The 13,065-nt window shown below is 36.2% G+C and overlaps 1 protein-coding gene and 1 long non-coding RNA gene across 3 annotated transcripts in view; one reads left to right on the forward strand and one right to left on the reverse strand.

Moving 5' to 3' along the window:
- LOC111769749 (uncharacterized) overlaps positions 1 to 13,065 on the forward strand; it is a 70,631-nt gene that overhangs the window by 30,820 nt on the left and 26,746 nt on the right. The window lies entirely within an intron of this gene.
- MAP3K1 (mitogen-activated protein kinase kinase kinase 1) overlaps positions 1 to 13,065 on the reverse strand; it is a 74,392-nt gene that overhangs the window by 11,035 nt on the left and 50,292 nt on the right. For both annotated transcript variants that reach the window (XR_011430529.1, XM_023625649.2), the window contains exons 7-11: positions 8,671 to 8,792; positions 7,973 to 8,054; positions 7,676 to 7,859; positions 4,914 to 5,192; positions 1,116 to 1,237 (exon numbers count right to left, since the gene is read on the reverse strand). Coding sequence is in view for 1 of the 2 variants with exons in the window: in XM_023625649.2 (XP_023481417.1) it covers positions 1,116 to 1,237; positions 4,914 to 5,192; positions 7,676 to 7,859; positions 7,973 to 8,054; positions 8,671 to 8,792 (789 nt within the window). In the remaining variant the exon portion in view is untranslated. The remainder of the gene's footprint in view (positions 1 to 1,115; positions 1,238 to 4,913; positions 5,193 to 7,675; positions 7,860 to 7,972; positions 8,055 to 8,670; positions 8,793 to 13,065) is intronic.

Here is a 13,065-nt window from a genome sequence, read left to right on the forward strand (position 1 = left end):
ACAAATGCCACAAAAGCACTGAGGTTCTCAGAAAAATACTTATTCTCATATTGAAAACGATGTAATTTTTCTATGCATTCTGCAAATTATTTGTTAATCTCCCTAATGTTTTTTAGATATTATAGTATTCCCTCTAACCAACAAGAGAATCTCTAATACTTTCAGTCTGTAGGCTTGTGTAGAGAAAACAATGGAAACAAAAAGACAGACTTCATGAGATGAGAAACAAGCCAAAGCTAAGTACCTAATTTCTGAGACCCTCTACAAACTACATCATGTGACTTAGGGAGGAGACAAAGGCTGGACTGAGAGAGCTCCAAATGGGTGTAATGGCAGAGGCAAAACAGGGGAGATTCAATGCTGCTTACCGCTTGAGAACTGCTGAGACACCAAGAGATGAGAACTGCCAAACAACATCACTGGAGCTATGCTCATTAAATGAAAAGTGATCTTTTCCTCCCACTTTACGGAAAGGGAAAATAAAAGAGAACCTGGTCTAATAAAAGCATAGCTTGTGCTCATTTTTTCTATCACCATAGCTTACTTCTCTACTTCCTATCTTTACCCCTCTAATTAGGGTTATTCTTGTTTGACTTTTAAGAATACTGCAGGGATATATAGAATTTGTTGTTGCTGTTTTTTGACATAAATTGTCATAATTAGAGTAAAATTCCGTTACACAGAAAATAATGGGATGGGTTTTTTTTGCGGGGGAGAGGGGTCATCCTGATGATAAGGCAAAGTAAGTATAATGATTTTATTGGTTCTTATCCTGTATAACTTATTCTCTAAAATGAGACTATACCTCATATATCAGCTATTGTTCTTATTAACAAGACTCCAGATTAAGAATATCACTTTGAAATAAAAGAGAATCGATCACAATACAACAGTGTGGAGGTCCATGGTTTATTAGCCATGTTTTACTTGCCATTAGTTCTTCTCCCTAGTCCTTAAGAGCTTTAAGTATTAAATTTTAATTTCAAGTCTCACATTAGAGAACAACATTCAAAGCCTCACTTAATCAACATGCATCCCATGCGCACTAGGCGTAAGGCTCGCTGCTGGGCTTTTAGCACAAGAGGGTCTGAAGCAGTCCATCTGCAGGACCTTACCTGTTGGCATCTGCACACTTGACGAGAATGGTGTCTACGACTGGCCGAAGCAGTCTCTGCAGTTTGATTCTTTCTGCCAAACTATGGCAAGGAGTATACACTAGCATGGCTCTCAGCGTTTTCTAGGGAGAAAAAAACTGAAGGTCAGTTTAACTATATTTAAAAAGCATCAGAGACAATGGGCTAAACTAAGATAATTTGAGAAACAAAATAATGATAGGAATCGATTATAACCCATGAATAAAATAAGAAGCCATGAGACCATACTGATACAAATAAATGAATAAACAGATGGGGTAGAAAGGAACCTTCTGAACTATTTCTCCAATATTTAAAAGTCTGAATTAATTTCAAAATGAAAAGTTAAAAAAATTATTTTAAAAAGAAAATGAGAACAGGAGCCAACCTTAAAGAGCTCCCAATGGTCAAAGGTGGAATAATTTGAGCAACAAAATAAATGTTCAACAAAAATCACAGTACTGGATTATAACCACAGAATAAAATAAAAACCCATGAGTTTATACTGATATAAATGAAAAACTGAATAAATACATAAATGGGAGAGAGGAGAGAGCTATTCTCTATAGAAGAATTCCAATAAGTTAATGTAGAAGGAATGAGGGAAACAGAAGAGCACCATTAGGACACCACAGTAATAACTGCTATAGGCAAGATCCATTGACAAATGCTAAAATCAGTGGGCAGTGGGCAGTGAAGAGAAAAAGGATATTGCACAGTCTCAAAGTATCTCCCCCAAGACATTTATTAATAGTAATATTACAGCGAGGAACCCAGTAGACATCACCTTAACCAAGTGATGAAGGATAGCATCACCAATATTAAGACATATCGACATTATGTACCCCTGATACGATATGCTGAGAAGGGCAAATCACCTCTGGTATTCTCGCGAAAAATAAACAAACTCAATCTAAACATGAGAAAATATCAGATAAACCCAAATTGAGGGCATTCTTCAAAATAACTAGCCAGCACACCTCAAAAGTGTCAAGGTCTATGGAAGACAAGGCAAGACTGAGGAATTGTCACAGATGGGAAGATACTGGGGGGTGTAATAACTAAAGACAATGTGAGATCCTAGATTGGATCCTAAAACAGAAAAAAGACATTAATGGAAAATTTGGTGAAATCTGAATAAAGTCTGCAGTTTAGCTATAAAGGACATTGTTGGGACAATTGGGGATATCTGAATGTAGACTTTATAGTATATAATAGTATTGTTATTAATGCTAAATTTCCCGAGTCTGCTGATTGCATTGTGGTAATACAGAAGAATGTATTTGTTCTTAAGAGATACATGCTGAAGTATTTGAGGTGAAATGTCATGATGCCTGCAAATAACTCTCACTGGGTTTAGCAAAAAATTATATATGAGGAGGCAGAAGGGAAAAAAAGCAAGGGCAAGAGGGAGTGGAGGAAGGGAAGAGAGAGCACTAATGGCAGGAACTGTTTCTGCCTCCACTGTGCCTGGCACACTAAATAATTGTAGAGGAATCAGAATATAGTGTCATTCACAGAGTCCCTGCACTCTAGGAGCTCACAAACTAGTAGGGAAACTATCTGAACTTAAGAAGAGACGACCAGACAGCAAGGCAGCATACTGAACAATCAAGTGTGTCTGAAAGTTTGTGCTGGAAAACAGTAAGAAGAAGTAAAAAACTGGGCTGAGAACACTGGTCATTGTTCTCCAGTATGCTGGCGTTTATTCTATAGTATTCTACAGTATGCTAATCCCTCAAGATGTTCCATGAAAAAACAGACAATGGCTTACCATTTATCTTAATAATTTTGGGAAATAATAAATTTGGGAAGTAATGCATTCTATCTCTTGATCTTATGGATTCCCAATGTATATTAGCTTACTGAAGGTTCTAGAAGCCTTTCAGACCCATTTAACCTTGTGTAATTCAGTGTTCAACAATTTTTTTTGTTTTTAAGATTGGCACCTGGGCTAACATCTGTTGCCATTCTTCTTTTTTCTTTTCTTCTTCTTCTCCCCAAAGCCCCGCCAGTACATAGTTGTATATTCTAGTTGTCCTTCTGTCTCTGCTATGTGGGACAACACCTCAGCATGGCCTGATGAGCGGTGCTAGGTCCGTGCCCAGGATCCGAACTGGTGAAAGCCTGGGCCGCTGAAGTGGAACGCGTGAACTTAACCACTTGGCCACGGGACCAGCCCCAGTGTTCATCAATTTTAACTCAACACAGAACTCTTTTTTTCAGGGAACTTTTCATAATCCTGCCAAACTTCCACAGAAAGCTCTAAAGGTTTCTGAGCTGGGGAATAATCAAAGTGGTGTTTAAGGAATAATGATGTCTACTTATATATTCAATGTTTTTACAATGTGCTGGACATTATGGTTAGAGGTTTCTATACAATCTCATTTCAAACCAAAGAGGTAAATAGTTTCATTATTCTATTGATGAGAAAGCTGAAGTTTGAGAGTCCTAAAGTCACACTGCTAGCAAATGGGAGAACCAGAATTTGAATCAAAGTCTCTATAATCTTGACCGTATGTCCAGACTGCCTAGGCTAGTCCCAGTTTAACTAGCAGATTGTTTAAGTATCCCAGTCTGAATGATAAATTACGAGGTCACCCAATTCTGACTCCAAACTTACGTTCATAACCATCATGCTATACTACCTCTCAAAAGGAAGATTCACTAGGCATAGTTTTAATAGGATGGATTAGAGAAAGATTGAGAGTAGAAGCGGAGAGATTAATGAGTTTTTAAAACAGACTAAATAAGAATTATTCCAAAGCACTGGTTCCGAACTGGGGGTGATTTTGACCCTCAGGGGACATTTAGCAATGCCTGGAGACATTCTTGGTTGTCCTGACTTGGGAGAAGAGGGACTTGCTACTGGTATCTAGTGAGTAGAAGCCAGGGATGCTGCTAAACATCCTGTAATGCACAAGACAGCACCCCTGCCCCCAACAAATCTGGCTCAATGTCAAATAGTGCTAAGGCTGAAAAACCCTGCTCTAAAGAAATATATATTCAGAATGGAGGAAGTCAAATTAACCTCTAAAATTACAAACAGAACAGCCTCCTCGTCATTCCATCCCACTCATGAAGGACAACTTCTTACAGGTTAAACTAGAAAAACAACCCAGTAATTATGTCATGACCCCTCTTCTGTGAAAAGGCTCCTGAATTTCCATACAAAAATTTTTATTGAAAATCAGTTCCCCTTAATGTCCACTAATATCAAATTGAAAAAAAAAAGTAACTTTGATCACTTTGCCAGCCCACAGAGCATTTCAAATTTGGTTATGTGTAACATAAGGAAAATGTAAAGACATGAACAGCAAGACACTGCTACTTTAGGGGAGAAAAGTAAACAGTATACAGTCATGCGCTGCATAATGATGTCTCGGTCAAGAACAGACCACGTATACGACAGTGGTTCCAGAGGATTAGCACCACACAGCTAGGTGTGCAGTAGGCTGTATCATCCAGGTTTGTGTAAGTACACTCTATGATGTTTGCACAATGACAAAATCACCTACCAACACATTTCTCAAAATATATCCCTGTCATTAAGTGAGACATGACTTTAAGAAAACTTGAACAGATTAATTAATGTAAGTAAAATCCAAATGAAGAGATTAAATGGAAAACTGCAATTTCCTAGAATTATGGAATGAAAACAAAATTTAGATTTTCCAAAATTAAATTAGATAAAGTAGTTTTACTGGATCTTAAAAAATGCTATCTAGAAACTATCAAAAAAAAATCCTAACGCTATGGTTATGGAATGAAGCTACTTACTAAAGCAGCAACGTACACTTTGTAGACAGGGTCGGCACAGACCATTGACAGAACGTTGCAGCACGCCTCCACCACGTCTCCTGAGATACTGGTCTGGGAAGACCCACTGGCGGCTCCAGCATTTGGGCTGCTTCCACCATTGCTCCCAGAATTTCCAGTGCTCTCTCCATTTGCCAATAGCAGGGCTCCACTAACATCATGGGAAAGACGCCTGAGAGCCATCTCTCTTACATTCCAGTTTCTAGAAAATAAGCAGCCAACGAGTTCCATTCCAAATACCTATAATCAAACAAACAGAATGAATTCAATGTGAAGAAAAACTAATGAACCTAAAGTATTTTGAATTAAGCATGATTTTTGATTACTAAAGGAAAATTGGACATTTCTTAAATCTTCACCATACTACACAATTTCAAATATATTCAGCCACTTAAAAAGCATAAGGAGGGATTCTATAGTCAAGTCTAACTGGGAATTATCAAAAGTCCTTAACATGTATTAGTTCAAGTAAAATTAAAAGTGAACTCGACTAAGTGGATGGATATATATATATATATATTCATTTCTGTACTCCTGTGCTTACCACAAACAAATCTGTGAAGAACCCCAATTTTATATTTGTTATTAAGATAGTCTACAGAGAAAAAACTCAAGCAAGATCAAAAAAATCAAGAAAGGCACTGCAGTGGAGTGTTCAAGAGAGAATATTTCTCCCACAGATGATAGTGATAAGTCACAGGCTTTTATTTGATTTTTGACTTTTACAAAAGGGTTAAAAAAAAAAAACTAGACAAAGTAGGTGGGACTATAATGAATGGAGTGGAAAAATCAAAAGACTAAAGAAAAAAGTTCTTGTGTTCAAGACAGCAAAGAATAATGATATACCTATAAGTAACTGCATGTCGTTAGAGTCAGCATCACCATGCCTGCAAAGCCACACAGTCCCTAAAGAAAGGAAAGGGCACTGGGTCTTGACACTATAAGCCAATTAGCTAAAAGTAAACTTAATACCTAAGATAACTTAGCATATGAAAAATTTCTGAATATTAAAGATGAATCTTAGAGATGAATAAACACAATTTGGGGGAAAAAATCATGACATTTATATGTGTTCTGTTATAAAGTGATAGTAAAGGAGAATAAATCAACTAGAACACAGTAAACTTATTATACACACTGTTAAATAGCATACCACTATCTAAGTCTTAATGCTGTCTTACATAATATTCTTAATAAAGAAACTAGGAATATATAGCCTAGTCCAATATAAAGCTTAAACAAAACAAACTAAACCACTGCCTTGAAAGAATGGCATCCAGTAGCTCATATCAACTTGAGAGTTCTCTTGAGGACCCTTGAAGGGGCAGGCGAGGGCCTATGTTAAATACCATTAATGAACTAGATAAAAGAAATAAGATTTATTTATTGAGTTTGAAAATTTTATTAGATTCATAATAGGTTGCTAACATGCTAAGAAAAGAGAATTTAAAAGCTGCAGGACTATAATGGTCACAAAAAGAAAAAGGAAACGAATCCTAATGATATACAAGCTTAATGAATCAGTGTGTCTATTTACAAATTTTACAGTATAAAACAGAATTTAACAGATTATCGAAAATATTTTACTTCACTATTGTCTACTGGAGACATTCTGGTTTTGGATTCTACATTTTTAAACATAATGGACTAAGAAGACAACAACAAAGAAAATCATTAACATCCAACCAACCAACCAACCAACAGAAATTCCAATTTACTGAGGATGAAAAAGCATTTAATCAGAAGAAAGGGTAAAGGAATGGAAACTGTCCTTACAAATACGAATGACTAATAAAAAGTAAATACCACATATTTTTTTCATTCATCCACTCAACAATTCTTTTTTGTTGTTGTTTTGTTTTTGAGGAAGATTAGCCCTGAGCTAACATCTGTCACCAATCCTCCTCTTTTTGCTGAGGAAGACTGGCCCTGAGCTAACATCGGTGCCCATCTTCCTCTATTTTATACGTGGGATGCCTACCACAGCATGGCTTTTGCCAAGCAGTGCCATGTCCGCAGCTGGGATCCAAACCGGCAAACCCGGGCCACCAAAGCAGAACATGCGAACTTAACTGCTGCGCCACTGGGCCAGCCCCTCAACAGTTCTTAAGCACCTATTATATGCCATGAGGATACAGAAAGGAGAAACTGAGTCTAGATGGTAACAAATAAGAAAAATGAAAAATTTTTAGCAGGAATGGGATTAAATACTAGAACAAGTTAACACTGAAAGATTCTAGTGTCTATCTTTGGATAACCTTTTATGTCTGTTAGTTCAGAAAAAGAGATGTTTCTAGAGATAGGGAGTGAGACTACAACGAATTTTTGAAGTTTAATCTCTATAATAAGCAGCCTAGTATTAACACCAAAGGTAAAATTAAAATGTTCAACAGGGGCCCAGCCCCATGGCTGAGTGGTTAAAGTTCCACGTGCTCTGTTTTGGCGGCCCAGGTTCATAGGTTCAGATCCCAGGCACAGAACTCCACTCACCAGCCATGCTGTGGTGGTGTCCCACATACAAAAAAAAAATACAGGGAGATTGGAACAGATGTTAGCTCAGGGCTAATCTTCCTCAAGCAAAAAAAAAAAAAAAAAAAAATTGAAATAAGAATCATGATGGAGGCAAGCAAAAGTATTTTCTTAAATTATAAATAACTGGGGAGACAACTACATTATTTGGTCTATAACTGTTTCTTTGAGAAATGAAGAAGAAAACTACTTACCTGAATCCATGGCTCAGCTAAATCTTTATAAGCAGGAGGGATCTGCTGAGTTCCGTAATGAGTAAGGTTAAAATTGCTCTCCTGATTCCTTCGCTGTGATCCAGCCAAAGGCTGCTGCTGTATGGTTTGCTGCTGCACAGCTCGCAGGGAAGAAGGGGAATCCACAGGGCTTGACAACTCGTGGCTAAATGAAAAATTAACAAAGCTTGCTGAAAATAACTAATAGATTTAAATAACACTTTGAGAACATTTTACTTTTTGCTGAACATATCCAAATCATTAATTCAAGATTGTTACCTGTAGAAATCATGGGATCTCCACTTAGACCTACAAAGGGGACATATTAAAGGTTCTCTATTTCTTCTACATTCTTCTGCCCCTAAAAATTAAAGGAAAAAAACCTTACAAAAATATAAATGCTTAACATTAAGTATTTATATGTAATAATTGTTCATAATGGTTAGTATAGGATTTATATGGAAGGAACCTCAAAAAATAATCTGATATAATATTTACCTGAAAGCAGGCAAACACAGCAGGTTAAATTACTCTGATGCTTGTACTTTTTGCAAATGCTATTTTATTAGTTATATCATGTATTTTGCTTACTATTTTTCAAAACATTCTGCTCACTTAATTACCTGGTAATGTTACTCCAAACTTTGCTTTGATGTTACCCTCTCTGTAATGGCTGCCCAGGCCTTCTTCCACCTCCTTCCCTCCATGTACACCTTCCAGATCAGAACTCTGTTTCTAATTCTGTGCACTCCTTCCATTATCAAATGTATCATACTATATTACATTTCTTTGTTCACACAGCTCATCTCCTAATAGATCCTAAACTCCAATTTGTTGAAAAATTCAGAAAGGGCCTAGATATACTTCTTTTCTTCTCTCACCAGTCTCCTGAAAAGCCACGTTAAAGTCCTAAATAATACAGTTAGCTCATAGAGTAACTGTGTTGAGTAAGCACAGGGAGAAGAGGAGCCACATACAAATTGACATGCAGTGGTGGTGCAGCTTGTTCCTGCAGCCATCTTCACACACTGTGAGACTTTCTTCATCAAGCATGCCCAACAGGCAAATAGGACACATCTGTTCCTCTTCATCTTTTATACTATAAGGAAGGGGAAATGAAAGCATTAAGCACACAGAATTAATGCCATAAGCAGTGGCTTCTTCGGAATATGAAAAAACTAATCAGAAGTTCTTGTTGTGGAGCATCTTATATATAACTATTTGAGAAATATTTGTTTCTTCTATTAAGATATAGTACTTTTAAATTAGATTCACACCACTGTGTATTTGCTGTGATCACAATTCACTGTATGAACTACAATCTTGGATATGTATGCCCAAAATTCTACTATTGTACCTTTTGAATAAACTGCTATAATGTTTGGCTATGTACAAACACACTACATGCCAAGAGTTTCAAGATTTCAAGTACTGGAAGGGACCTTAGAGCTCATCTACTCCACATCCTAAATTTGAAGGCCCATCTCACACACTTTTGGTGGGTGTATAAAGTGATCCAACTTTCCTATAAACAAATCTAGAAACGTCACATTTTTTTAATATATACAACCTTTCAACTACTAGGAATATATGCGAAGGATATAAAGAGACAAATAATAAAGATATATGTATGAGTATGTTCACTGCAGTATTATTTAGAATAATGAAAAAAATCAACCAAATGAACATCAAAAGGAGAGTTAAAAAATGCTATAGGGGTCCAGCCCAGTGGTGCAGTGGTTAAGTTCACATGTTCCGCTTCGGCGGCCCAGGGTTCAACGGTTCGGATCCTGAGTGTGGACCTACACACTGCTTGTCAAGCCATACTGTGGCAGGCATCCCACATAAAAGAGAGGAAGGTGGGTGCAGATGTTAGCTCAGGGTCAGTCTTCCTCAGCAAAAAGAGGATTAGTGGCAGATGTTAGCTCAGGGCTAATCTTCCTCAAAAAAAAAAAGCATATTAAATTAATGAAGCCATATCTTACTTTGTGTTATTATTTTTTTGGATAAATCCAAATGACAAAAATTAAATAGGCTGGTAGCCTCTGGCCCTGATAATGGCATAGGAAGACAGGTTCTCATATATACTACTAGTGGGAGTAAAAACTGAAATTTTTGGAAAGAAATTTGCTAGTATTTTTCAAAATACTAAATGTATATATCCATGACCTAAAAAATCTATTTTCTAGGATGCTATCCTACAGAAATATTTTAAGTATGTAAGTTAAAAAATAGAAAATTTGTTGCATTTAATAGGCAAACAAAAAAACAGAAGTGTACTGTCTATTAATTATGGCAATGGCAAAATAAACTGCAGCATATCCACATAATCTTATACAGCCATGAAAAGAAAGTAGTGTGTATTTTTGTACTGACTCAGGAAAATGTTCTTGATAAATAAAGTAAAAAAAAAAAAAAAGTTGTAGATCAAAATATATGGCATTACTATGTTTGTTTAAAAAGCAAGAAAGATGAATTAAGTATTGGGGTTTGTATGTGTCTGTTTGCATAAGCATAGAATGCAGAGAACAGTTTTATTTCTTTGCTTTATCTAATTTTTAAAAGTTGTTGTAAGCTGTTAACAGTAGTTATTTTGTGTGCAGCCCAGCCCAGATTGGAGAGAGGGGTTTTGTTGTCTATTTTATAAATTTTTGTTTGAACCTTCATGATGTGATGAGTAGCTTTTAAAATCAGTAACAATATTTCCATTACAACATAAAGACAAGGTTCTGGGATGTTAAATAAGTTGCCCAAGATCATAAAAATCAGTCTGTGGTAGACCTATCATTAGGCTTCCATTTGAGAATATCCCATAACCTGGCTGCCCCTACAAATTCCAGAATCTCTGCTAAGCTCAGGCTCTCCCCTGGGCCCAATATTACACTTCTACTATCTAAGCTATAATTCCTGAAAAACAGGTCTGAGGGACTGACAGGAAAATAACAGCTCCCTAAAAAACGTTCCGGAAAGGTGAAGAAACAAGTCAGCAAAATCATGATGCATGACTCCTGAGAAGAAGGCACACTTACTAGTCTCTCTGCCTCCCAATTATCTGCCCCACCTCTCTCTCTCTCTTTTCCTAATTATGGAGCTACATGGAGTGGGGAAAAGCTGTCAAAATATGCATGCATTAATGACAAAAACTAACAGAAACATGGCAGAAAGGATTTACACAACAATCTATAATAAAAATACTAATGGCAGAGATGATCCAAGGTGAGCTAACTTTTCAAATAATTACACCAAAATTAGCCTATTCAAAAGACCTAAACAGAGGAAAAATAAACTCCACAATTTAATCAAACTGCAAATGCAACTTATTACTTAAATGCTTTTCTGACTTAAAAAAATTCCATTCTGGGATATTTTCTGCTCATCTTTTTTCCAAGTACATATTTTGTGAACATTATTCAGATCATTTATCTATATACACATACAATTTCATATTCTTAAAATAATTTAGCATAAAACTTCCACTTGTCATTTAAACTCTTCATACGCATAATTTTTAATGGTGGCATAATTTTCCACTGACTAGAAAGATCCTAACTACTTAAGCATCCACTTATTGTTGGACGTTTGAGTTGTTTCCACATTTCCATATTTTCACATTTTAAGAAACCATTAGAAACATCTTTGTGCCCACCTTTTTAACATTTCAGGTTTTCTTTTTAGTAGTTTTTTCAGAAGTAAAATCACTCAAGTAGAGAGCAGGGATTAGCAAACTACAAGATGATCAAATTTGCCTGTGGCCAGCTTCTGCAAACAATTTTCATTGGAACACAGCCACGCCCATTCATTCACCTATCGTCTACGGCTGCTTCAGCCACCAGAGCAGAGCTGAGGAGCTGGGACAGAGACCTGACGGCCCTCAAAGCCCCAAGTATTAAAAAGTCATTTGTAATAACACCACCTGTTAATAACTATGAAAATTTTTACTGATTCCAATATTTATGCACCTATAATACCTTTTATATATAAAAATTGAGTTCATGCATGACATACAGTATTTTAACCTGGATTTTATTTCATGCCATTCAATATTCTTCAAAAGCATAATTTTAATGACTGCATGAAATATTCATAACATGGATATAGTTTACCCATTCACTTGCTGGATATTTAATTTGTGGCCAATTTTTCACAATAATACTGTGAGAAACAGGCATAAAATGGAAATCTTGTATATTTCTCAGATTAAAATTTTTTTCTTAAAACAAAAAGTACATTTACAGGATCAATGAATATAAATGTTTTAAAAAGCCTCTTACTTCTCCCCAGAAAGGCTATACTACTTTACATAGGGTGAAGCATGTCCCTAGAAGAACTGAATTGTCTCATTACAAAAGTTTCCACTAATTCTGTAAATAAACTTGGCATCTTATGGTTCCTTTTGGTGAGGAAGATTGGCTCTGAGCTATCATTTGTTGCCAGTCTTCCCGTTTTTGTCTGAGGAAGATGATCTCTGAGCTAACATCTGTGCCAATCTTCCTCTATTTTACGTGGGAAGCTGCCACAGCATGGCCTGACGGGCGGTGCTAGGTCCACACCTAGGATCCGAACCTGGGAACCCTGGGCCACTGAAGCAGAGCATGCAAACTTAACCACTACACCACCAGGCTGGCCCCTTGGCATCTTTTTTTTAATGAGTATTTCCTTAGTTATTAGGTTGACCAAACAATTTTCATATGTTTGTTATCCCCTTGAAATTCTTTTGTAAATATTCTCTTCACACCCTTTGCCCATTTATGCCTATGTTCCTGTTTGCAGCTTTTATTTCTTTGGTAAGGTTTTGTTAATTATTTTTTGTGAGTATATTCAATTTGTTTGTCCTAATTCTGTTTTTTACTGTTTCTTATATACCATTTTAAATTAATACAGTATAATCAGATCTCCAGATAAATTTCTTTTTTTACTGATTTTAGCCTTTAGATATAAAAATTTGATTACATGAAACATTAACCTACTTACCTACACAGTATAATCTCAGTATATCAAGATTACAACTTTTGTGGTTCCCCCCATGGACATGCTAATCCAAATGAATTAATAAAATCCCTAAATTATGGCCAGCCCATATTTGGAAGGTGCCTTTCTTCATCTTAGAAACTTTCTATTTTAACTTGGGCTACCCGGTTTTAAGCATTTATTTCTTTTCCAAAATAAAAAGCTACAGAAATGTTAGTCAAAATGAGAAAGGCTCTATAATAAGTTTGTGTAAGGAAACAAAGCTCATTTTTTCATTCTATTTATAGGAGACGAGGAGTAAGAGAAAGGGCCCTGAACTAGAAGTCAAGATACTCAGATCTGGTTCTGCCTTTGCTCAAATGAGCTGCTCGACTTCTTTTGGCTTCACTCATCATTGAACCACA

Source organism: Equus caballus, chromosome 21 (assembly GCF_041296265.1).
Source record: "Equus caballus isolate H_3958 breed thoroughbred chromosome 21, TB-T2T, whole genome shotgun sequence".
In the NCBI taxonomy this organism is placed as follows: domain Eukaryota; kingdom Metazoa; phylum Chordata; class Mammalia; order Perissodactyla; family Equidae; genus Equus; species Equus caballus.